Here is a 27,107-nt window from a genome sequence, read left to right on the forward strand (position 1 = left end):
GGGAATTACGACAATTGCCACGCACAGCTACGGTTTCCATCCATACATTTACTGTTGCACATCGCACCCCTTGAGGGACATTCCGAAATCACGATTTCACTGGATATGCATGCTCAGAACTTGAAATGTTTCGAGAAGACAGCTTGACATATCAACAAGAACAATAGCAATAATACACTGATATATTGGGTTTTTGGACTTCATCCATCGTCCTGGTTTTTAAGATGACTAATAAAAACACGACGTTTCGGAAACAGACCCAATATATCAGTGTATTATACACCATCGTCAGAATCCTACAGTAATAACAATAATAGTAGCCTAGAGGCAAAGTTCAATGCTGTAATACCAACTGAAGCAAAACGGCTTATTGCTGAAATCTTACGGTCGTATCGTAGATAAGGCAGATTAATGTATAAATAGAACAAAATGAGGAAAGTAGGTTAACAAGAAGTTCTGGGAAGAACTAATCGCGTACTTTCCTCTGATACGAGAGGACGGCTTAGAAAATGACGCCTACAACAATTTTTCGTTGGCGCGGGAACGTGTTTACCGAGTCTTAGCCTAGTGACGACAGGGGGACGCACTTACAGAGGCACACAGACTGATGGGAGGGATTCATGAAGCACCCCTTGAGATGGGCTCAGGTGCCATGATATACATACCAAGTTTTGTAAAAATTGGTTCAGGCATCCGAAAGCTATTTGCATGCGACACGCAGACTGGATCGAGATCACATATGGCTACTTTTATTTTTTCGAAATAAGGAAAATACGATAAAAACTCAGATTAGTCTTGTGTTCTGTCTCCATGGGAACAGCATAACGACACCACTGCCATGCTTAGGCTCAGTTACAGATAAGCTTACTTATCGTTAAGTTGCTCGCGACTGAACACTTCTTGGGTTCTGCAACGGTAAGGTCTGAGACGTCGGCAAGCGCACTCTAACAATGGCCTACATTAATCAGACCCACTGGAGACTTACACTACAACAACAACCGTAACAACGTAATCTTCCTCCTCCTAATTAATTGTTAATAAGGCGTATGGGGGAGTGGAGGCTGACCTCCACTGCATGAAAATGGTGGTCAGCACCATGCTCTAGTGGCTCTACCTCGACAAAGGCGTCACCGGATCAGCAGGGCCAGTCTGGACGCTGTGATCTTCCAGTCAGCAGCCGAGCCACCTTATGGAGGCACGGCTAAATAACCGAAGAACCGAGCAACAATTTTAACAGAGAAAAATACGTGAGGGAAATATAAGTCACCGGAAATGCTCCTTCATTTAACTTGCTGTGCTAGGTTATGGTCTGCATGCTAGGTGCTGCTTATCTCTAATGTTTCCTCCCTCGCATTCCGCAGTTTGCTCTGCACTTAACTGGCAGTGCAGTACTTTCCCCTACTCGGGCTCTCATTCTAGAAACGTGACCACAACGGGGTGAATCCCCGTTCTCAGACAGGGCATGTTTCTAAATCCCGAGCCACGATGGCACTGATTTCGACTGCTCGAATGAATACCAGTTTAATAAAAAGAAAAAGGTAAAGTTATGCCTGTAATAGGCCGTGGAGGCCCATAGGGGTGTGAGACGTTGAGGCTCCCACATTTTCTAGACGATCGACTCACAGATGGCGGTGAGGTTGTCAGCCTTACGCACCGGCCCGCCGCCCTTTACACCCAGGAAGATTCCTGGCACTCATTTCTGTTAGAGGCTGAGTCGACTCCAGGTCCATAGTGCGGCTGGAAGGTTTGGGTCTTTTGAAATCCAACAGCCTCATCGGGAATTGAAACCACAACCTTCCAGCTTGTAGCATAGTGCCTCAACCAACTATGCTACCGCATGCATTCAATGAATATTAGTGTACACGGTGAAGTTTTCCTTGTGCTTAACCAATTAAGTACTACTTCAAAAAGACGGATGGGGGAGTCGATGTATAGATTCACGTATTGTTGACCTCGTCAACAATACGGCCGCTTTACTTTCGGGGATAAAGCCCCAGATACCTACTGGACAGGAGGGAGGCACTATAGCAGGTGTGGACGACGTGGAAAGGAGAAAAAACCTGCCGCTATCGGAACTCCAACTCCGACCCTTCAGCCGCCCAGCCCTTAGCTAGTCGTTCAAATCAGTATCAACGTTGTTTCTGCGTGTGCGTTGCCATATGCAAGAAATCGCGTCCAAGGAACCTTACAGATCTGTAGGCGTACCAGAAGTTAAATGTGAGCGATCATGGCCTATCTTAAGGTACTACCACCTTTCCAGGAAGGAGGATCGTAGTCGGCATAGTCGGTGCCCGAACAGAGAACAGAACCGGGCACCTGCCGAATGTAAGTTGAAAACATTGCCGCTTGAGCTAACTTGCTCGATTTCTTAACCAATTTATTTGAAGAGGAGGAAAATCTGAGGGCACGCCAAGGCAACGCCCTCATACGTCAGTTTCGAGATATTCAGGTGCTGAATAATGCGCATTAGCCTGGGTGTCCGACGAAAGAATTTGTGGATTCACTTTAGGTAGTAAATTTTGTGAACCACTGCAGAAAAGGGTCGCAGAAACTGAAGACTGAAATTCATCCAAATAATATATAAAAATTCAGTTGGCACACTGTGTGGGCAAAATATATAGTAATTCAGTCCGTACCTCACAGGAAACACATCACGTCTCCATAACAATGCCCAACCGGTTAATGCTGTTTTTTATTGTGAGAACCACACGGAACACACAGATACACTCTGTGGGCAGAATATACAGCAATTCAGACCGCACCTCACAGGAAACACATCACGTCTCCGCTACAAAGCCCAACCGGTTAATGCTGTTTAGGGAAAGAGTCGCTGTTTATTGTGAGAACCATACGGAAGACACAAAGACACTGTGTGGGCAGAATATATAGCAATTCAGTCCGTACCTCACAGGAAACACCTTACGTCGCCACTACAAAGGCCAACCGGTTAATGCTGTTTAGGGAAAGAGTCGCTGTTTATTGTGAGAACCATACGGAAGACACAAAGACACTGTGTGGGCAGAATATATAGCAATTCAGTCCGTACCTCACAGGAAACACATTACGTATCCGCTACAAAGCCCAACCGGTTAATGCTGTTTAGGGGAACAGTCGCTGTTTATTGTGAGAACCATATAGTACACACTGGCCCTATATACACTTATATTTTTTTCGCAAAATATATTCTCGGACATTAGTGTAGGCGGTACCACTGTACTGCAAATGATTAAACATGATAATAGGCTTAAGTCACATGTTTCACGCTCGCTACATTTTGTAATACTTCCTCTATACCGTCCTTCCTTATTGTCACAGTCTGCAGGGGTTCCCCTGTGTTCGTGTAGGCGCATATTATCAAGACTTGAGGAGTCATAAAGATGGCACCACCAGAGATGAAGACCCTTCTTCACAAACAAACAAACAAACAAACAGAGCCGTATAATGAACTTGTAAAACATAGCTATGCAAAGACATTGCACATTCATTCTCATACAAGATTTACCCTACTACATTACCTTAAAATCTAAACTGGCTGTTGCTCAGCAGACTAGGCTTGATTTCTGAATACAACAATGACATTCGTCCGACCGGTAAATCCGGTATCCACTAAATCGACAGTTCGCGTAACGTTACATATCTGATGATACTGCCTATGTAGACAGTCCGCTGTCGAAAAACGTAAAGTAAAGTAAAGCTATCCCTGTAACAGGTCGTGAAAGCCCATAGGGTTGTGAGACGTTGAGGCTCCCACATTTTCTTTAGACAATCGGCTCACAGATGGCGGTAAATTTGTCAGCCTTACGCGCCGGCCGCGCTTTACTCCCCAGGAAAATTATTTAATTAATTCCTGGTACTCATTTCTGTTAGAGGCTGAGTCGACCCCAGGGCCGTAGTGCGGCTGGAAGGATTAGGTCAATAGAAAAAATCCAGTGACCTCATTGGGACTTGAACACGCGACCTTCCGCCTTGTAGCATAGTGTCTCAACCAACTACGCTACCGCGTGCCCCTTGTCGAAAAACGTAAATATTATAATATAGAAAGCTATAATTTTGCAAGTGGTTCTGTATGGGTGTGAAACTTGGTCCCTGACATAAAGGGAGGTACATAGACTGAGGCTGCTGAGGAGAATATTTGCACCGAAGAGAGATGAAGTGACGGGAGGTTGGAGAAAACTGCATAATGAGGAGCTTCATAACTTGTACTCTTCTCCAAGTATAATTAGAATGATCAAGTCACGGAGCATGAGGTGAGCGAGGCATGTAGCACGAATGGGGAGAAGATGAATGGGTAAAAGATATTGGTGGGAAATCAGAAGGAAAGAGACCAGTAGGAAGACCAAGACGTAGATGGGTCAATACCATTAAAATGGATCTTAGAGAAAGAGGATGGGGTGGTATGGGCTGGATCGATCTGGCTCAGGATAGGGACTGGTGGAGTGCTCTTGTGAACACGGTAATGAACTTTCGGGTTCCATGAAATATTGGGTTGCTCTTGAGGAGCTACACAACTAGCGGCTTCTCAAGAAGGGCTCAGCTCCATGAAGTCAAGTTAGTTCAGCACCTACGCAGATTTACTGTCTCCATAAATTCTCGAATCGTAATCAAAGTCGCTGCAGTCGTTTTCGAAGAGATCGCCATTTGTTGTCTTGTGATCCATCTAAAGGGCCCCTCTTTTCGGAGCTGGGATGTTCATATTCATCGGACAAAACGACGTAGGGAGGATCAACTCTGGAATTCTTAATTTGAATAAAATTGTCCAACCGTTGAGGCGTCAGCGAGGGGCAAATTTACATGCAGACGGCATTCCAACAACTTTTTTCTTATTCAGAGAGGCTCAAACAGGGTAAATCCGACAACAATCTAGGGGCTGCTGTATGTTACCCGCACGCCATTTTCTCAATTCCTAAAATAAGCACACTGATTACCATAAACTGTTGATAGGATTTCGGTTGGACAACTAAAATTAAATTGTCTTGAGTCTCTTTACGGGAATTATGATCCAACTAAGACCAGACAGAGCGAACTTCTCGGGGATCCAGGGCCAAAATGTGGGCTATCTCCTCCAAATTTCTTTTTTTTTTTTAATGCTAGTGGGGTGGGACTAAGTCCCTTGCACTGCGGCCACTTCTGGCCTATTGTACCAGCCCCAGATGATAGGTGAGGGTGATTGTGGAGCAATTGGTGGAATGAAGATTGGCAGGGGAAACCGAAGTACTCGGAGAAAATCTGCCCCAGCGCCACTTTGTCCAACACAAATCCCACTTGACCAGAACCGGGATCGAACACGGGCCGCCGCGGTGAAAAGCCAGCGACTAACCGCTTGAGCTATGGCGCGGCCCTGTCTCATCCTAAACTAGCACATTCACCGCCAACAAAATGAAAACTCGGAATTACTGGGATTCTTGACTTTGCCCATCGTCCGATATTCTTAAAAAACCAGGAATACGATGTTTTGGGAAATGAATCTGTTTCTGTCCTCAGGTGAACGGATGGAAAATACCTACTCTGTTGAGTCCGTTGGAAAGAGCTAACTTCAATCACTAGACAAATACCTGCCATCAGGAATTGTCAACGGGAGATAACAAGGAAATGTGCAGTAAAATTTTGGTAATGCATAATTGGGAAATACATACATGGACGTTGGACAACCGCACGACCGTTCAAGTGATTAGGCAGCTGTTGCAGCGTGAGCTACTTAAGATAGGGCATGAGCTGCTGTCCTTAACCTGGACTGACAGAGGCCTTGTATATATGTATTGTTATACCATGTAATAACATGTAAATTGTAAACATTATGTACATATTGACAACTGATTTATTACTGCTGTGACTTTCACAAACGACAGACCCGTCCTCTCTTCAGAGAGGGCACCTCACACGAACAAAACCGTAACTGTCTAACAGCAACTAATATCTGGTCATGAAGCCCGAACTGACCGAATGTCAGTCGCAGCGCGACTCTGACTTGTATCCAAGAATGACAAAAACACTTTCTGAACCTGCAGTGAACACAAACATTATAATTTAAAATCTCGTCCACAGGCATTCGACAGTAATGTACTGTGTGCATAGAGGCTCAGACTGTGATGGCTGGAACATGCAGAGAATGATTTACGAGAACTAAAATTGCAGAGACGGAGGCAAACGGCAAATAACGGACACGAATGCGTGTCTGTAGTGAAGGAGGCCAATGTTGCTGCAAGGCTGTAGTGACAAGGAGTAAGCAGGTAATATTGGTAATTCTACTTACCTCCTGCTGTGGCATTTCTGGGCTGGATGGAAGGTAATCTTGTTCCACATCGATTGTGTCCTCTCCTCTCGAAATGTAGTCACAAAACACTAAGAATTCACTGTGATAACTCGAAACACATTGTGTTCTTAAAACTCGCGATATTAACACTTGACCACATCACATGTGTACAGTGTGTGACGACAGCACAACACACGAACACACGCCAACACATCAACAGTAACACCGCGACCCATGCTTTTGCAACCTGCCTGCCGCTGAGGTAGCCTGCCCTTGCATTTTAAGTGTCTCAGTCCTAAAACGTGGGTTTGCTGTATCTTGTAGATCGTTGAAAATGTTTCGGGGGAACATACTGCTTCCATCTTCAGTAGTGTATTATGTTGGTTATTTAACGACGCTTTCAATATTGCATACAGTACAGCGTCGAATGGCAGAATGACAGACGAACGAGCAGTAGAAAAGACTCTAGAAGTGGCCATGGCCTAATTTGAGACACAGGAAAACACGATTATTGGATGTCACAGCACTTGCCGAATCCAGAAGTTTATAGAGCGTTACTGCCAGGCAAAGCTACGCGGTTTCAGAGGAGCAGGTCCGGAAGATAGGACGTTATTCCGAGAAGTTGATACCAGACTACGTCACATCCGATGGGACAGTAATTTTTGTAGTCACGAGGCTGAGTGGACCCCACTGCTTCTCCAAAAAAATCTGGTAGCGCCGGGAATCGAACCTGGACCTCTGGATCTGTAGCCAAAAACCTCCCACCACTAGACCACAAAGGCTTACTTACAGAACCAGAACTAATCAACTCTATGAAGGAGAATCCTTCTTGAGAAACTAACAGCGTCTCAGTTACTCACGAAATTTTGTGACTTCTAAGAAATCCGAAAATTCATTAATATGCTCGCAGTAGTCAGTCACTGGTCCCTATCCTTAGCCAGATGAATCTATTCTACAACCTAACACACTATTTCCTTAAATCAACTTTAATAATATCTTCTCACCTACGCCAGTTTTCCAAAGTGGTCTCTTCCCTTCATATTCTTCGATCAAAACTTTGTATGCATTTCTCAACTAATCTATGTATGCTACATACTCATACTAATTCACAGCTCTTAATATGTTCAGCCTAAAATATCTGGTGAGGAGTAAATACTGTGAAGCTCCTCCTTCTGCTTCTGTCAGTTTCTACCTCTGAGGCCCAAATATTTTCTTCGGCACCCTGTTCTACACCTGCGTTCTTTCCTTAGTTTGACAGGCCAAGTTCTACATCCGTACAAAGTAAAAGACAACATTATCTTAATCTTTACAACTTTAGCCAGCAAACGGTGTGACGAGGGTTCTGAACTGAACAGAAACAAAAATATCCAAACTGAACCATATGGTAGTCCGCTAAGAAATTATGAGTAAATTAAATTTGGGGATTGCTTGCTTCCTATCAGCTCTCTGGTGTATAGATTATAAGTTGCAATATCACTGATCAGGATATTTGAATATCCTTTTAAAGGATAATTTCTGGCTTTCCTAAGTTTACAACTGACTCCTTCAGAACGTCTACCTTATCACCATTTATTCTCAACGAAGCTATGTAACATCTGTAATTGGTACATCGTTGTTAAGAACATCATGAATCAATCAACAAAATACGAGAGCACAACTTTGGAAATATTCTTAGATTTTACAACCTACGTCCCTAAGATCCAGCCTAATGATTGTCTGTATTAAATAATATTTTGGTAAAACTCTTTTCATGGGTAATGTTCACTGCACGGTTTGTATATTATGCTGATATCGCTTCACACCAATTTTATTGCTAACGCTTGGGTATATCGAAAACATTTGATTAAACTGCCGTGAAATTTAAGCCTACAAATGTTTTTCGTTGTTACATTATATACTAAATTATATAAACTAAACATATGTTATCATAAAAATAAAAAAAATAAACTGAAGGCATGGTGGAGACAAAAGTTTGACCATGTTAACCTCTATAAACTGACAACAGGAATCTAGTCTGTGCTAAGTTTACGAAAATCTTGGTTAGTACTCAATCACTAGATAAATGTAAAATTATAAACACTAACGGATGCTCTAAGCGACTTACTGTACAACCTCTTTTCGGCAGGCAAGCATGCTTTCATTCTAAACAAGAAATTGACACAAACGAATTCAAACGAACCATGCATGCCTACTCGAGTTTAAGCGGCAGAACAGGTTAATGAGTCATACTTCTACCGAAAGATGTCACTATAAATCAGGTAGCTTGAAACAAATGAAGAGACAAACGCGAACGGCAGTGCCGTGGCTTACCCCGCACCCCTCAACTATTAGTTACATGTAAATCAGTTGAGCCTGATTTTTCATATTTATTTACTACTAATAAGGCCGCGCCATAGCTCAAGCGGTTAGTCGCTGGCTATTCACCGCGACGGCCCGGGTTCGATTCCGGCTCTGGTCAGTTGGGATTTATGGTGGACAAAGTGGCGCTCCGGCAGGCTTTTTTCCGAGTACTTCGGTTTCCCGTGCCAATCTTCATTCCACCAATTGCTCCACAATCACCCTCACCTATCGTCTGGGGCTGGTACAATGGGCCAGAAGTGGCCGCAGTACAAGGAACTTAGTCGCACCCCACTAGCAATAAAAAATACTACTAATAATATACAAGACTTGAAATAATGGAACAGGGTCTACACATATTTTTCAGCTACGTTCTTTGCTTGGCTCTGAGCATCATTTATATAGTAAATTACGGTAAAGATATCACACAGTCCAAAACAAATATTTCTTTGCTTCCCTTTCCATAAAGAAAGACACCATATTCCAGTGTTTTATTAAGTACCGTTACATGAAGACGTATGGGGAAGTGAAGGTAGGTCTATAGCTCCCCGCAATGTTAGCAACTATCCAGTAGGAACCAGGAACTATCTCTCGTGGTAAAGTGTCCACACCATGTAGATGGTTACTTATCTCCATCTCGTGCCGAGGCTAGGAACACATCTTCATGGCGTAATGCTTACGCACATGGGCAATTTACGATGCGACTAGTAATTCTGCCTTCCTTGAGGATGTCTGTTTCTTTGGTCGTGTGTAGCCATGCCCGTGGGGCAAATGTGTGGAGAAATCGTCTAGGTCTCCGAGGTCTCAGTCGTTAACTTTGCGTCACTACGTAATCTGGATAGGCTACACAAGTTCGTATAAAGTAGGACCGGCGGAGAACTAAGGACAGGAACAGCATCTCGATATTTAAGACAGCTGAACAGAATTAGCGGAATTCTTGAGAAACATCTATACAGAAACAAGTACGGGTATTATACAATTCTATGCACATAAATTATTCAAAGCCAGACAAGGAAAATCTGATATTATAACAGGATGGATCCAGAAGATGCAAATATTAGGTTCCAGATTTAGGGAAGCCACATTCGCCGACTGCGCAGGCGCAGAACGAGCTGTTATTTTAACAATGTCGAATCGTCTATGAATTATTTGTTTTATGCAAGGGTTATATCCAGCTAGAGAGTATAGGAAATTGTTCGCAGTCGAAATCACGACGACTTCGACGAAACAGAAAAAAGAAAGTGCAATAATTTCCAAAACAGAAAGATACAGAGAGCGGGACAGAAGCTCAGTACAGCGCAGTATTCCCTTTCCTGGAATCAAAGCCAGGTCACCCAACCCGTAGCTTATCATGCAAGTGCCCTAGCTATCCCGATTCATAAAACAATCTCATATATGTAAGAGTTTTTTCTCTCTAGAAATTTATAAAATCGTGTTTTCCAGTTTACGTTCGACTCATATTAGTAAGAAGAATATTCTCACCAGGAAAGTCACGTCAGAGGGTCTGGTAGAAGTTTACCAAAGTTTCGGAGAAACGTATTGCTTTCAACTTCAGGGCCGAAGAATAAGCCAAGCAGGCAGAGAACTCTGAAGTACTTTCTTCCGAAACGTCAGCAAACTTCTATCAGAATACACAGATCCCCCAGGATAATAAATATAGTTCCTACCCACCACTGGACTTTCTTTTGAGTAGTCGTATGCCATCTGTCGACAGTAGTGGAAAGTAGCTGAGCGGGAGCACCAATTGCACAAATAGAAATTTACCACGACATATGCACTGTGTTAAAGGTGGGACATACTTAGCAGTCAAATGAGATATTGCTGCCCCCAAGATTTATTTTTGACCATATAATATTTACCTTGTATGCTTTATATCGTATTCACATGCCAAATCATTCACGAATATAAAATTATGAACTTCTGTAACTTCCATTAAAACCAGATGCAAAAATATTTTTTTATTGCTAGTGGGGTGGGACTAAGTCCCTTGTACTGCGGCCACTTCTGGCCTATTGTACCAGCCCCAGATGACAGGTGAGGGTGATTGTGGAGCAATTGGTGGAATGAAGATTGGCAGAGGAAACCGAAGTACTTGGAGAAAACCTGCCCCAGTACCACTTTGTCCATCACAAATCTCACTTGATTAGACCCGGGATTGAACGTGGGCTGCTGCGGTGGGAAGTCAGCGACTAACCAGCTTGAGATACAGCACGGCCCTTTTCAGTTAGTTACAACAGGAACATAAGATTATAAAGATAAACAGCCGTTTTAGTTGGTGTAGCACTGTTTAAATTAGTCTGCCTCCATCATCAAGGCTAGGTCCCTCTATTTACATATAAATTTGTGGGGCAAAATCTTTACATTGTTTTCATTTTAAAAGTCATAAGTAAATAATTGGACTAAATTTCACTCTCATTTCATTAATACTTTTTAAAATATTTCACTTAATATTCAGATGATCAACCAAAGAAAATGCATGCTGTGTAAGTGGCCTGTCATCCAAACACATCCAGGAACCCCTGCTCAAAATTATGCGTGCTGGATTTACATTTGTGGCGACCCCCGTCAGCAATAACAAATTTAGGTTATCATAGTTCTTTTTCTTATTTCTTATACCTAAAAGTACAAACTCACTTTTCATTATTTTTGAACTACTTTTTTTTGGAAGACGTAGGGTTATCATTCCAATTGCTCCCCCTTAAATACAGACCTGACTTATTATTATGCTTAATCTATCAAGCTGTCTTTCCGAAACCTTCCATGTTCACAGCACACATATGCAATAAAATCATGATTTCAAAGTGTCCTCCCCTCCAAGGACTACAATGTGTAACAGTCCATTTGTGGCAGGCTTACCCGTGGAAACTGTGGCTAGAGATGGAAAATATAAAATTTTCTTATTAAATTTTCAACAGCATGCATTCCACTTGTTACAAAACCTGAGCAATCAAATACCGATTTGCCATCTTATAGAGAAATATTTGCAGAGTGACTTTTATGGTCTGGTAAGAGGTAAGAAATGCCAGATATTACATTAATGGTGAGCAACGTAAACTAGAGTACATAATAATGCTTCTGATTAATCATTATGATTAAAACAAAACTTTATTACGAGTAAAAATAAGTTACACCATAAACCAAACAAGCTTACAAACAAAACCTTTAACTGAACCTTAATATTAATGCCATTTTCTGTATATCATGTGGAACAGTTAATATATTCATGACCTGATTATCAGGGTCTTATCTGTGAAAATGGGAACCATATGAATGTTATGTTGGCAATAGCCTCCACTTTACAGGTATACCAGCGTCAAGTCTTACAAATTCTTCAGAGCTAGCAGCCATATTTTAACTCATGGATACGACTATTGTTACTGAAGAAATGCGACATCTGGCCAGATGGACAGCACACATGTTGGTGCATGTGGCCTCAAGAGAATTAAACTTGTTATGCCCCTTTCAGATATAGAACCTCCCACTGAATGTTCCTTATTTATGTTCATTTTCAATCATAAAGATTCCTTGTACTCATTTCTGTTAAAGGCTGAGTTGAACCCAGGACCATAGTGCGACAGGAAGGATTAGGTAAATTGAAAAAATCCACCTCATTGGGACTCGAACCCGCGACCTTCCACCTTGTAGCATAGTGCCTCAACCAACTATACTACCGCAAGACTGTTGTTAATTTGGTGCCCCTGAACCTTCTTTGTATTGAACTGGATCAAGTCTGAAACAAGATAGATTTTTTCTCAATTTAATCTAAAAATATTTGAGACTTCCGTATGCTTGTTATTGATGCAGCAAGGAGAGTCTATGCTTTGTTCAGCAACTCGAGTGTGGGCCACTGCATATCATTTGTGCTGCAAAGTCTGTGGTATAACAAACCTCTTTCCTCAATGGAATGGTTTGAGTCAGGATGCACATACCAGAGTGTAGCAATTACTAGGGAAGTTACCAACGTACAGAGCATCAATATTTAAAGTGTTCATCACCCAACCATTGTCCTCTTTCGTCCCCTTGCACGTACCTCGTCCAACTTTTTCAGTATCTCTCTACATTGCTTTTTATTTTCTTCCACATAAGAGCTTAAAATAACTTGGAAAAGTTGGTCTACGTTAGCGTGAGTGCTTATCAATGCTCGCTCCAACACATAAAGATCCACGCCTTTATCTTCTATACTTGATTCCACATGACTTAAACCAAAGTCAATTAAAACAACAGTTGGAATATCTTTTCCATTGTTTACTAGTAACATGTTTGATGTTGTTAAATCACCATGAATGATGTTGTTTGCATGTAATTTCCCCAGTACTCTGCCAATTTCCTGGGCAATTGGGTTTAATTTCATTAACAGATCACCAGTATCCGCATCTCCATTGACTGCCTCTTCCGACATCTGTGCAACATAGTCTTTCACTGTTACACTGTTCTGTATTTCCTCCATGTATATGCGTCTCCGCTCAAAGTCAACCAAATATAAGGCAGGGGTGCAGATTCCTGAAAAAAAAATAATAAGAAGAAAACATCTGCTCCTTCAGTAAAAGATTAATTAAATTACTTGTGTTTTTAGACTGCTGTCTTCTGACTCCTGACACTGTCTAATCCATCCTGGAACAGGTTTTGCCTCCTCTTGTCATCCTCGGGATCTCAGAGACCAACTTTCTTACATCTTGCAGAACCACATCTGCATCCTACTCACTTTGAACCTGAAGATGGAGTCAGCATGTTCTCCCAAAATGTTAGTATCCACTTACAAGATACACGTATCACAGCGAAGAAAAAGACTAGAGCATGTGCGCTCAACAATGCGAAAGCTTGAAGGGTTACAGTTGTGTCTTACTTACTTACTTATGGAGCGGCCTCCGTAGTCTAGAGGTAACGTTCCCACCTCATGACTCATCGTATGCGGGTTCAAATACCTGGCGGAGGTCGTCAAATTTTTAAGGGCCTAAAAATTCAGGGAACAAGTCCTCCGGGAGGGACTTTAAGCCGTGGGTCCCGTGTCGTAGCTTTACGGCACGTAAAAGAGCCTCATATCTCCAAAGGAGGTCACTGAGTCAAATTACGGACATTTCCCGCCCAACAGCAGTCTCTAATACCTCTGGTAGATGGGGGAAGCATTATAGATACCTCTCAGCTAGTAGAGCCGGTCTCGCTGGCTGGGCGGGACTGATGGTAAGCACCAGTACCGGTAGGATATAGAGACTGGTAGAAATCATAGAGGGAAGCACAATGGACCAATACAGGTCTAAGTGCAGGGGGAAACCCACCCTCTCCAATAACTAACTACTTACTTATGGAGCTGAGCCCTTCTGGAGGAGCTGCCAATTCTGCAGCTACTCAAGAATTTCCCAGCATTTTATGGAACCCAAAGGTTCATTACTGTGTTCCTGAGCCAGATCAATCCAATCCATACCATACCATCCCATCCTATCTCTCTAAGATCCATTATAGTTGTGTCTTGTGTCACTAAATAGAGGCTTGCACAGAAATCTGTTACTTTACAATTCAAGGTAAGTATCTTTGGATTTTATGTTTTCAAGATATCTCCAAATTAAAACAAGAAACTATACACACAAGTAATGGTACTTCTGTCTATACAATGACACTAGCAAGAACTACAAATTAATAATTATAAAATCACTCTATAATAATATAGTATGCAGGGTTATAATTAGCGGCTGACCCAAGTTAACTCTGAAAGTTACAACCATGTTATCTGTCAAATCAGTGCTGCCAACAGCAGAAGTACTTATATAGTAGCAGGTGACCCAAAGAAAAATACTGATACCACAAAAGTTTATTTGTAAAAACAAAATCCAAAGCCTGACCTTAGAAGGGTTGTAAGGTCAGGTAAGGTACTGTTGTCCTTGTGCCCAACGAATTAAGCACTACGTCATGAAGGCGTAGAGGGGAGTGGATGTATAGATCCACATTTTCTTGCCCTCAGCACTAGTTGGAGGTGAGTGGTCAGCTTCACGCACCGAGCACTTTATCCCCGGAAAAAGCCCCTGGTACCCAATGGATAGGAGGTTGGGTGGACTCCAGAGCCAGTCTGGATGATTTGGAGAAGAGAAAATTCTTGACCCTACCAGGACTTGAACTCCGACCTCTTTGTCGTCCAGCCCACAGCCAGTTGCTATACCAACTACGCTACCTAAGCTCCCCTTAGAAGGGTAATAGATATTTATTTTTAAAAACAAAGACAAAAGCCTAATCTTGTGGACTTGTTGCTGTGGGCAAATTCTAAGTTAGGCTTTGTATTTTTATACATAAATTCATAAGGTTTTCAGCACTAACAAGAGGGAGGACAACATGGTGGCATACTTCAAAATTATTTGTATCACCTGATAGTACATAAGTACCATAAAATTTTGTGATACAAATCTGTGTTTAATTTCCATTGGCACAGATTCACAATGTTACATTTCCCTTGATAACACCAAAGCTTCTCACTGGTGCTGTGTTTGTAACTGTAAGCATGTAAGCAAACTGTTTCATACAGAATCTGTAGAATTTCTGGTTCCTGGATTTTGTCCATTACCTAGTATTTCAAGCAAGACATGTCACAAAAACTGGATCTCTTTCAAACATACCACATTCTGGGACATAATGCCATGTAATCAGGTACAAGTTCACCAACAATTTGGAAGAACATCCTCCATCCTCTGGTTATGCTCGACACCTGCTTAGCTTACTCTTTGATCCTGAAGATGGAGACAGTATGTTTCTCCGAAACGACAATGAACTTCTACTGGACTATATGGAATTACGTTCCAGAGGAGAGCACTCTTCATATTCACGGTTGTCAGAACCTGAAACCCATCATGGATCTCTTCCAGTCCCCACATGAAAAGGTGGGAACACATGTATTCGGTTGGGTCCATTGAATATATAAATGCAAACTACATAATTAAAGCAATCTCAGCTTACCATAACACAAAAACTTAAACAGACCACACCAAAAGTGATCTAATTGTGTCAGGATGTTCTGCAATTTATGACATTAAATATTTTATAGCGATAACTCGTATAAATACACTGAAAGACTGGGTACATTTGTGAGTAGATACGTGCTTGCGAACACTATCTTTAAGGCACAGTTTAGCGGGCAATGATAATGGTCTCTTTGAAGGATATTATCAATTTTCCCATCTACTGGGTTTCCAAATTTCCAACATTTACGTGAAATAAATCTTGTTATCAAACAAGCCAATATAAAACAAAAATGCTCCCAGAAACTGGTTTATATAAAATATTTCTTTTTTGAAGTGGGAAAATTTAAGAGAAAATAGTTACCAGCAGCTTTGCACTTCAATATAGCTCTCGCTTCAGACTTCATTCTTTCTTTCGTTAGACGATTATCCAAATCAACATGCCGATAACTTTTCTTAAATCGCTCCTTTACGATAGTTGGCCGTCCTAAATAAATTCCTTTATACAATTTAGCTTCAGCACCTTGTTTAATTAATTTGAAATTACTTCCTAAACCTCCAACCTTAACACAATCGTCGGCCATGGTTATACGTAATTACCGGCAGAACCAAATACATAACATGAAATTTCCCCAGAACAATAAATGAAACCTGGCAAGTTTGAAATACAAAACTCAAATAAAAACTTTCATTACACAGTTCTGTGTACACACTGTGAAAATTACACTAGTAGTTCTTTTCAATCCCATCGAGGATACTCTGATGAGATATGACATAATGCCTTACGATAGTAATAAATTTCTATGACAAATTAAATAGAATGGATTTCTGTGTAGGCAATTTGTAATACTTAAAAATTTGGAGTTTATTCAAAAAATACATATTTCAAATCAAATATTGATCTTCGAATTTTCATTCCATACATGTGACAATAAAACCTCCAGTAGACAAAACTGTCTTCATATTTTTATCCAAGGTCTGATTCTATAAAGGTTATAATTAAAAAATAACTAGTTTCTTTATAGCAGACCATGCCCAGGTCAGCAGCAACTATAGAACCTAACATATGGGGTGTATCACAACTGATAGGTAAGTGCAGTTCTGAAATTATTCTAGTTTATTGTACACAAGTAATGAGGTACCTCAGACAATGACGCTGGTCACAGAATGAACAATAGGTTTGAGTCCCAGCAGAGAAAGTGTAAAATATTCCTATTCATCATCTTATCCATAAGAAGCTAGGAGACTTCAATCAGTATAGCGACTAGGTTACAGGTTGGGCAACCGAGGATCTAGAGTTCAATTCTCAGCAGGAAAAAGAAGCATTTCTCTTCTCCACAGAATCCAGACTGGGTCTGAGGCCGACCCAGTCTCCTATCTAGTATCCTATCCCCTATCCCCTATCTAGGGGCTTTTGCCCAAGATAAAATGAACGGTGTGTGAAACTGACCATTCACCTCCATCAATTGTCAAGTTTAAGAAAGCCTGGAACAATACCTCCACTTCTCCATATGCATGAGTATTCATCCTAATTAAGCACAAAGATAACTTTACCTTATTCCACAAAGGCTCTGGTACCACTTGGCTATCTCCAGAGAGAGAGGGGGGGGGACTACTCAGGAAGTGTTTATCAAAATATGCTACTGTATTCAGTAAAACCCTCCATTATAAGAGGGGAAAACTATTCCTGTAACAGGCCATGTAGGCCCATAGATTATGAAACATTGAAGCTCCCATATTTTATAGACAATCGGTTCACAGATGGTGGTGAGGTTGTCAGCCTTATACGCCAGCCGCCATTTACCCCCAGGAACATTCCTAGTACTCATTTCCATTAGAGGCTGAGTCAAGCCCAGGGCCATAGTTTGGCTGGAAGGATTAGGTCAATTAAAAATCCAGCGACCTGATTGGGAATCGAACTCGCGTCCTTTCAGCTTGTAGCATGGTGCCTCAACCATGCTACCACGGGCCCCCCTTCATTATGATCATATTCTAAAATAATCATGGTGCATTTTGGATATTACCTCTGCAGAGTAACTTGTAGATAGAAAAAGTCAGGACTGGAAATGGGGGTAGACATCATTTAGTTAGTTCTAGAGCAATTCATTTTGACAAAGCCATTTCTGGTGCCTTAAGATATCATAAGCATCATTCTCAATAGGTACATACAGGAAGATATTCAAGAATATACAATGTAATGATTTTCTTTTAATATATGTTGGTTATTCCTCCAGACTTTGCAGTTAATCTGGAGTGTCTATCTAGTTCTAAATTACAACATCTACATAGTTTCTAACTGGATAATCTACCTAGTTCTGAACTAGAATACCCATCTAGTCTTAAAAAGTAATTTCCACCCCTGGCTGAAACAGATCAAATAACACAAAACCAGACTCACAATTATGTACAGTGGAACCTGTATTTAATGTTCCTTGACTTACAGGTTTCTCTTATTTATAACTTGATTACAGTGATTCCAAGTCAATAATCTCATTTTTATTTCTTCCATTTAAGATTTTTCTTAGTTTGATGGCCCCAGAAGAAACCTTAAATGGGGGTTTCCTTCCATTTAATCAATCTTCTGCAATTTCCTGGTTCATAGAAGCCAGCAAACACAGAGAATATTTTGAAATAATTAGGAAAGCTCTAACCATCATAAAGTATTGAATTACAATTCCTTTGTACCTTTCCTAAAGTCCAGGATTTATAATTTATTTTTATGTAAAAGTAATTCTTACATATGTAAGACAAAGGCTTGTTCTTCTGTTGTTACATAGCAGTCACTGTTGTTAGCAGTAAGATAGAGATGAAAAATGGAATCAATAAATGACAAGCAGAGGTACCTGTTCTTTGGTCAGTCTTTGCTGAATACCTCCATAACAAGCAACATGCATATTCTAGTATGCTGTCCTTCCGGAACATTTTACCCTACATAATAACATCATTTCTTCTATCAAGCTGCCTTTGCAGAACATTTCTTCTTTCTAGCTTGCATGTTCAGTGATACTGCTCTTTCAGTGCCCCTCAAGGCTAAGGATGTGTAAGAATGAATCAATGGAAGGGTTGTATACAGAAACCACAGGTAAAGATGGGCAATGTCAAATTATCTTGTTGAAATTTCAGTGGCCTTAATACCAGTTGATTATAATGATCTGTAGCTGGACGTTTCTCTTGCTGAGCTATAAGCCCTGGTGGTTGAAAGAAGCTTAGTTTGGAGTTTCAGTGGTGCTGCTATTGGTGTTGGTTGTGGTAACAGAGCTGGTCTCACCCTGTGGCTTGGTCTCATCGATATTGAGCCATGGGAGTCTCTTCTGTAGCTCCAACCTGTCAAGCAAATTTAGCTGGAGACTTGTTAGATACAGGAAGACACGAGTATTCAGCAAGAAACTAAACCAGTGGAACCTCATCATAAAGGGATATGGACTGAAAACAAATATGTAAAATAGGGACTGTGAGATTTCAAGGAACATAGACAAAAATGTCATAATAGAAGCTAATGACAGTGTGGAAACAGGTAGACACATTTATTTATTTATTTATTTGGGAAGTGAAATAAATTGAGAGGAGATAATCAATGGAGATATCAATAGAAGAGCAGCCCATCCCTTGACAGGATCAGTACTGCTATGTGGTAAACTTCCAGCACATCAGGCAGTGGAATTGGCAGTCATGGTTAAGATCTTCAATGATGGCAACTAATGACATTAACCTTAAAAATTATTAAAACATTTTAGGGTTATTAAGAATAATTAAAATAATTAAGTTGGCTTACCTGTATCTAGGGTGACTGATAGCATATACATACGGGTCTAGGCAGGCAACAAATTTGCAACTTAATGCTGGGATCATACTGACGCTAGGCGTAAGAAGATCCCTGGAACATACGTATAAAACAGAGATTGCATATAAACAGCTTCTGGACATCCAATCACAGAAAACTTAAGTGGGGAGAACAAATTTCTTTCAGTAAAATGATCTCTTGTAAGATTTCTGGAAGTAAGCCAGAAAGCAGAAGAGAAGTGGGAAGACCCAGATTGAGATGTCTGAAAGTTGCAGAGAATGATTTATGAGAGCTGAAACTGAAGATATGAAGGTAAAAGGCAAATAACAAAGAAGAATGGGCATCTACTGTGAAGGAGACCAAGGTTCTTAGAGGACCAAAGAGTCAAGGAGTTAGTAAGAAAAAGTTTTCTTCTGTAAGACGTGCATATTCTCAGGGGCACAGTCCTAAGAATGAAGATGCCTCTATGGTCTGTCATGCAGCCCCAGGTTGGAGAGTATAAATTATACTGGCTCTCCTGAATAAGGCTCTTTTTGGTATTCCACAGTCCCTCAAGACAACTGCTAGGTAGTGCCTTGATTTAGCCACAAACACTTCCTTCAAGCAATTCAACATTATGTAGTCTGGATACTGAAAACATAATAATCACAAAAGAAATTCACGTAAGAAAAGTTAAGTCAATGAAACAATTTCTCTTTGAAAATCTCTATGATGAAATAACATTTGTTTTTGTTCCATGTGTTTCTAAAAAATAGTTAACTAGAAGATGAATAATTTAAACTGTTTTCACGGAATACTATTAACTGATCAAATTAAAGAGGATGACATGGATGAGACATGTAGCATGCATGGACGAGATGAGGAATACATACAGAATTTTGGTCAGAAAACGTGAAAGACAGGAACAACTTAGGAGACCGAGTCATAGTTAAGAGGATAATATTCAAATGGGTCTTAAAGAAACAGGATGTCAGGATGTGGACTGCATTCATCTAGCTCAGTGCAGAGATGAATGGTATGTTCCTGTGAAAATGATAATGAAATTTTGTGCCCCTAAAAATGTGGAAAATTTGTTGAGTAGCTTTGTGACTGTTCTCTTCTCAAGTGTACACTGCTGCATGGGTTGGTAAATGAATCTCTGAGGCTTCATCTGTTATTATTCAGTGCTGTTCATAAAAATGCAAGAACGAGGACATTACCATCGGAATCAATGTGAGTAAAAGTGGGTAAGTTGAGTAAAATTAAGAGAAATCAATAATTTGCAAGTTTACAGATATTTACTACAATATAAAATCATTATACTGCAAGAATTGTAAAGTTCCACTTGATTTTTGCTGTAATATTTCAATGTACATAAAGAAGAAATAAAGAGTTTTGTAACAGCTGTGTATTATATCATTACATACTGGTTTCCAAAAGCTCCAATTAGGGCCATCACAGCATATGGTGTCCAAGATGCAACGAACAGGAAGCAAATGCTAATGGCAGCTTTAGAGATGCGGATTTCATCTGTCATCTGGTTCTGCTGCTGATTGCTGCGCAGCGACTCAACATTCATCTTCTTAGCCTGCCATAAAAAGGGGGGGGGGATGGGATTTACACTACTTATCCAGAATTAGGAAAAGTACAGATAAATTACTACCTGTTATGGACATATGCTGTTGTCATTCCTCAAAATGGGGAGACAGCCTTCTTACAAATGTCAAGTCTCTATAAAAATATAACTTTTATGTTTCCTGTTTCCTATTGCAGAAAAAAGATAGAATATGCAAACATTATGAAATTTACTTTGTACTCTTTCCAATGAAGATACTGGACAGGAACTAAATACATTCAATCTATATGGAAACAAAACAAACTATTAGGAAGAGATAATCTAAATCTTTCTAAGGGGTCCAACTGAGTAGGTGTCTTCTCCACCCTTTCACCTGAGATGGAAACAGATCCAGTTTCCAAAACATCATATTTTCTGTTCTCTAGAATACCAGATGATGGAAAAGTCACAGTAATTCCACGTGTTATGCACCATCATCTGAACCCTATAGAATATACATCTTAAGAATATCAACTGAACAAATTCCTCAGAAGCTGGTTGATTATCACCTGGAAGGAAAAAGGGAAAGAGCCTGGCAATTGAACAGATGGAAGGTAAGTTCAACTAACGCTGGGACTGGAACAGGCCAAAAGGACCAGTCCTTGTAAATGATGACTATGACAATGACTCTTACCAATATGTCCGGAGGCCATGACTGTTCCAGCAATGTGCAAATACTGCTGCAGAGTTTTTGGATGTGATTTGAATCTCATTCCAAATCACATTTTTAATTACACGAGTAAAATTTAGTTTATTGATTTGAATGTTATTCCTCTTCTGAAGTTTTAGCCATTATACAGCGTGCTGCTAACAAGGAAAGTAGACACATCCTGGGTGAGGAACATGTACTGCTGTTTGCCATCCTTCCAGGCTCATCACTGGCCCCTATCCTGAACTGTGTGTACTAACTCCACATCATTCCGTCCCATTTCCTTGAGAACAAAACTAACTATATACCTTCCTCACTCTGTTACCAGGAAAGTGCCAAGTCAAAGATGAAAACCCGAACTTAAAGCCTCAGAATCTGATAATGTGCTACCTGGTTAGGGCTATTGCACACCTCAGAGGATGGTGATAGATGGATATGGAGCAATGGCAGAATGATGATTGTCATGGAGAAACCGACTACACTGAGAGAGAAACCTGCTCTTGTCACTTGGGGCTGAAAAGGCCTAACAGTAAGGGGCAGTATCTAACCACCTAAGTGTGCAGTCTGTCTTAAGATCTAGGAAGTGTGCTTTTTCATTTGCAGTTGAAATTTTATAAATTTCAGGGGGGGGGGTAAAGAAGGTCAAATTATCAACCGAGCAACATACCTGCTCTCGCAACGTCTTCTCATGGTTAACCACATGACTAACGATCTGTGAGTAGAAATAGATGATGAGACTCATTGGCAGGGCATATGAGAAGATGAAGATTGTTACCACAAAGAACTGGTTCTCAGGTGTCGTCGTCAAGTAATCGAACGAGCAGCTCGTTAGGAAGCCCTCTGTAACAGCAAAGTGTGAATGACACTACTCTGTCTAAAACATCTTTGAGGGTGAGTTGTATCTTCAGTATGCAACTTTCTGGAAGAGAAATGTTCAACAAGATCTCCGGTACAGTGATTTTTATTCACACTGTATGTTGGAAGCAGAATACACTAAGTTTTTCATGATGACAAAAACATCTACACTACTATCTGATGGTGACGCACCTTCAGAGATATTTCAAGCATGAGATACTTATCGCCACTGGTCAAAACACCTGTATAAGATTCACTGAAAAACTCAAAATCTCAGATGTTGTACAGAACCTTCACCATGGGTATATCATTTCTGTTATCTGATAAGAATTTTAATTTTCATCTGGGGATTTTTCACAGATGTAAAAGTAGCCCAATCAAACAATCAACCAATCAATCAATTGATTAACAACAACAATTATAATAATTTTACCATAGCATATTAAATCCACAGAGTCAACATCTAGTTACTTTTTACATGTTAGTGGCTGGCAATCATCTGGATTAGTTCCAGACTTCTACATTTGTGTTCAAGTTCACTGATAACATTGTAAGTGTATGCACCACTAACTGCCCATATTGCTACTTACTGGCTGTCTAAAAAATCTGTAACTTCAATTTCCCATCATATTTTATATGTAGTATTATACAGCCTGTTGTTTCAAACACAGAGGTATCTACACACACCTATAATACCACCTCTTATCACTTTCCCGGTGGCTGAGGCTTAATGTGACAGCTTCAAGAACCTCACCTGGTACGAACCGTCCCCAGACCTCCAACAATGGCATAATGGCCCAAGGCAAAGTATATGCCCACACAAATATCAGCATGACAAGTGCACGTCCCTTTGTCACTCTGCCATCAAATGGTCTTGCGATCGTCCTGAAACAGCAGGACTTAACTGATTAAGTATCTAAGTATCACAGTTATTGCAAATATCTTAGCACAAATGAATTTTACGTTCTAATGGCTGTGATTGCCATGTAGCATAGTAGATTGTTACCAGCATTTTAGAGGAAACTGCTGCCTCCTTCTTCAGGGTACAGAAGTGATGTTTTATCATAATACATGACCTCACATCCCACAGTCAGAACCTTACTTCATCAGAGATTATAAAGACATCAGCTTACGTATATCGGTCATAAGCAATGCAGGCATTAGTTAGCGCAGCACCAATGCCTGAACAGGATCCAATGAATGCAAAGATCTGGCAAGCCAAGTGTCCTGCAGAAAATCCCTTATTGAACGAATTGTAGATGAAGATGGGTGCCTTGGTCATCATCAGGAAGTCCAGTATTGCCAGATTTACCACAAACATGTTCGAGGGGGTCCGAAGTGTCTTTGTTCTGTAGAGAAAACGGTGTTCAAAAATGAAACTAGAAATACCAGAATATGTACTGTTTCATCATTCACTGTCATGTAGTGTTTCTATATAAAATTTTAAGGCTGTCTGTGATGCTCAAGGGAAGTCCCTAACAGAAAGCTGTGGTTGTAGTCATGGGACTGGTTGTCAAGCAGCGCTTCAGCTTCAGTTGTTGATAGTGTGCATATTCAGTGGAACTGTGACATAATTAATATCACAGTGGATCAGTGGAGATTTTATCTGAGTTCCTTATACTGTAACCAGTGAAGTGCGGGGGGACAGACAAACCCCCAAACTTAAAAGACTTTGGAACTGACGATGTGCTACCTGCTCAGTGGGGGGGGNGGGGGGGGGGTAGATGAGTATGGAATAAGGGTGGAATGATGATTAGTTGGGCAAAACCCAAGAAATTTGGAGAAAAACCTGCTCCAGTTTCAATTCATGTACCACAAATCCCCCATGACATCACCAGAGACTGAACCCAAGGCTGAGCACCTAGCAAGTTTAGTTATGGCATGCCCATACCTTTCAATTAATAGGAAGTTAATTATAATTTTATTAATTTCTGATTACTGAGCTCAAAGAAATAATCTCATTTGTAAAATGAGAAGTTATTTTATGATGCTTTCCATCTATAGATGAAAGCTCGGAAGTTTTTATTCTGCTGTTGTATGAATGGTATCAAGAAAACTGATGTACACGATAATGTAATTTATTTATGATATTGCCCTCACGTAGTGAAAATCCAAATGACAAGTCCATTGCCAGTAAGAGCAGCAACCCAGAAGAAACAATACACGAGTCCAAGCGAGTAGTGCATCATAGGATCCACCTCAGAGAATTTCAGCCAGTGTGACGGGATGTGGACCAACTCATCAGCAGGCACATTCCACCCCATTAATCGTGGTGCCTCCCTGAAATATGACAATAAGCAGTGACCTCAAGCAACTGCATTTCTATACTTAACATAAGACACACATCAAAATACTACAACAGACAGTAAAAACACATTGAGTGTTAGGCTGCAATGAACTCTTGTCTCCCAACAAAATAAAAAATAGAGATTGGCCCATATTAAACGGGATCAATTCTGAAATATGAAGCGAAGTCTTTTCTGGACAAGTAGTAGTAATTAAATGCACCATTGAATGTCACAGTTCAAGGGCCAGTCTAGGCTTACCCCTTATTCATTCATTCATTCAATTATATGCACCATCTGCTTTAAAATTAGAAAATTCCTTTTCCTTCACAGTGTGCTTATGTGTGTTATATGATTAGCACAATAAACAGCAATAATTTCCTTACACCATATTAAAAATTTGTCTTTGCAACGGAGATGGAGTGTTCCTTGAGAGGTAAGAACTGAATTTTTACCTATTATTTATATGAACTTAAGGCTTCAGCGGGGTTAAGATCCTGTGGAAAATAGATTATGGTGTTCTGATTTTGACACCGTACAGTCTTGCAGGTGAGGCCACGATTCTGGAGAGATATGCTTTCTAATCTGTAAAGTAAAACTGAGAAAGATTTTTTAGGTTATTTAATTACTTTTCAATTGGCCTAATCCTTCTGGCTGCACTAGGTTCTGGGGTTTACTCAGCCTCTAACAGAAATGAGTACAAGGAATTAACTAAATAATTTTCCTGGGGAGTGAAGCGCGGCCGGCGCGTAAGGGTGACAACCTTACCGCCATCTTTGAGCCGATTGTCTAGATAATGTGGTACCCTCAACGTCTCACAACCCTATGGGCTTTCACGGCTTGTTAGAGGGATAGCTTTACTTTACTTTTTAATGACTCGTTTAGTGTCAAGACACTTCACACCTACTGAATAAAATCTAGACTTCTCCCTCTAAACCAGCCTGTTTACTCTAAGCAAGAAAGATGTATTAGATTACATATACAGTTGCAAAGAAAGTACCAACCCACATTGGAAAGAGTAGATAAAACCCTGTCGAGGCCAATAGGAACTGTTAACAGAAAATATGAGGAAAATGGTTCTTCTCAGAACCATTACAGGAGGGATATGTTGCTCTGAAACACTAATATCCACCTACAGTAATGCACAGTGTCACAAACCAGAACACAGAAGAGTCACCACTGTGAAAACCTTAAATCCCATTTACTTGGAATACATATGTAGACAGATATATACTGCAAAACTTTCTTTTAATTCCTTGTGTGATTGAATTCTCACCTGGCCTGAGGTTGCCAGATGGAGTAGTTTGAATCATAATTGTCTTGGAGCTCCATCCTGAAGGGCAGTGAGGGGCTGGGCCAGGAATCACTACAATTATATATACATATATGTGAGTCTAATCCAATTAGACTCTGTGTCAGCAGATATCAGTAATCAATCCCATCCAACAGTGGGATTAGTCCCATTCCTACAGATGAAGCCATGTCAGTGTTGTGGTACAACACAGGGGCTAATCAGAAGAATGCACTTTATTTATTTGTATTTGCAATTACACAGTAATGGGTGTACCAAACAACTTGCAACTCTACCACCAAGCTACCTGCCATGTCAGCACTGCCAACCATATAAATTTATTTTTAAAAACAAAATCAAAAGTGTAAACTTGTGAACTTGTTGTTGGAGGCAAACTATAATGTTAATTTCTAAGTATCTTTTTGCTTATTGTTCATCTGAAGGTTAGTGACATCATGAAGTCGAGTAAATATGTAACAGTGTTCTGAAAGAAGCTGCGACCTTTATCTTTAGAGTACACTGAAGACATTAATCACAGTGAGGATATTGGTACAAATGGTAATGCTTCTGACTTGTATTCAGGAAGTACATGGTTTGGATCTCAGCCAGGGCCCTGACTATTCTGAGGCTTTTCATGGCTTTACTCAGTCCCATTAGGCAAATGTTTGGACAGTACCTTCAATTATGTCATGATTCTTTCCTTCCACATCCCTCCAACTCGTTATTTACTACCATCCAATCATCTGATGCTATGTAGTCTTAGTTACTGACTAACTAACTTCATGGAGCTGAACCCTTCTTGAGAAGCCGCCAGTTATGCAGTTACTCAAGAACTAACCAACATGTTATTGAACCCAAAGGTTCATTACTGTGTTCACAAGAGCCCTCCACTGGTCCCTGTCCTGAGCCAGATCGATCCAGTCCATACCACCCTATCCTATCTCTCTAAAATTAATTTTAATAGTACTTACCCAACTATGTCTTGGTCTTCCTAGTGGGCTCTTTCTTCTGGCTTTCCCACCAGAATCCTATATGCAGTCCTCTTCCCCCATTTGTGCTTCATGTCTGCCCATCTCATCCTCCTTGACTTGATCATTCTAATTATATTTGGTGAAGAGCACAAGTTA

The 27,107-nt window shown here is 40.5% G+C and overlaps 2 protein-coding genes across 3 annotated transcripts; both read right to left on the minus strand.

Annotated features, from left to right (window-relative positions):
• Window positions 1–12,234: 12,234 nt before the first annotated feature.
• Window positions 12,235–16,109, minus strand: LOC111862773 (EKC/KEOPS complex subunit TP53RK). Its single transcript, XM_023848437.1, has 2 exons — window positions 15,890–16,109; window positions 12,235–13,087 (listed from the first exon to the last, which is right to left on the minus strand). The coding sequence occupies exons 1-2, from the start codon at window positions 16,107–16,109 to the stop codon at window positions 12,579–12,581; spliced, it is 729 nt and encodes a 242-aa protein (XP_023704205.1). The 3' UTR covers window positions 12,235–12,578.
• Window positions 16,110–17,433: 1,324 nt separating this feature from the next.
• Window positions 17,434–26,992, minus strand: LOC111862771 (opsin, ultraviolet-sensitive). 2 transcript variants are annotated; one of them, XM_023848434.2, is made up of 9 exons: window positions 26,952–26,988; window positions 25,966–26,055; window positions 24,505–24,684; window positions 23,538–23,753; window positions 23,159–23,289; window positions 22,217–22,389; window positions 20,713–20,873; window positions 19,298–19,399; window positions 17,434–18,849 (listed from the first exon to the last, which is right to left on the minus strand). In XM_023848434.2, the coding sequence occupies exons 2-9, from the start codon at window positions 26,019–26,021 to the stop codon at window positions 18,732–18,734; spliced, it is 1,137 nt and encodes a 378-aa protein (XP_023704202.1). In that variant the 5' UTR covers window positions 26,022–26,055; window positions 26,952–26,988; the 3' UTR covers window positions 17,434–18,731. The 2 variants fall into 2 exon arrangements, with proteins under 2 accessions (XP_023704202.1, XP_023704203.1); XM_023848435.2 differs by lacking the exon at window positions 25,966–26,055 and having other exon boundaries at window positions 26,952–26,992.
• Window positions 26,993–27,107: the final 115 nt, after the last annotated feature.

This window comes from Cryptotermes secundus, unplaced genomic scaffold, assembly GCF_002891405.2.
Source record: "Cryptotermes secundus unplaced genomic scaffold, Csec_1.0 scaffold409, whole genome shotgun sequence".
Classification (NCBI taxonomy): Eukaryota; Metazoa; Arthropoda; class Insecta; order Blattodea; family Kalotermitidae; genus Cryptotermes; species Cryptotermes secundus.

Bases quoted from the DNA above. Each gene is read 5' to 3' on its own strand.
- LOC111862773 (XM_023848437.1), bottom strand. From the start codon at position 16,109: ATGGCCGACGATTGTGTTAAGGTTGGAGGTTTAGGAAGTAATTTCAAA. The intron at 13,088-15,889 runs GTAACTATTTTC...TTTTTTTTTCAG, and splicing joins ATTGAAGTGCAAAGCTGCTG to GAATCTGCACCCCTGCCTTA.
- LOC111862771 (XM_023848434.2), bottom strand. From the start codon at position 26,021: ATGGAGCTCCAAGACAATTATGATTCAAACTACTCCATCTGGCAACCT. The intron at 24,685-25,965 runs GTGAGAATTCAA...GTCATATTTCAG, and splicing joins ATCTGGCAACCTCAGGCCAG to GGAGGCACCACGATTAATGG. The intron at 18,850-19,297 runs GTAAGCCAACTT...TTTGCTTGACAG, and splicing joins ATCAGTCACCCTAGATACAG to GTTGGAGCTACAGAAGAGAC.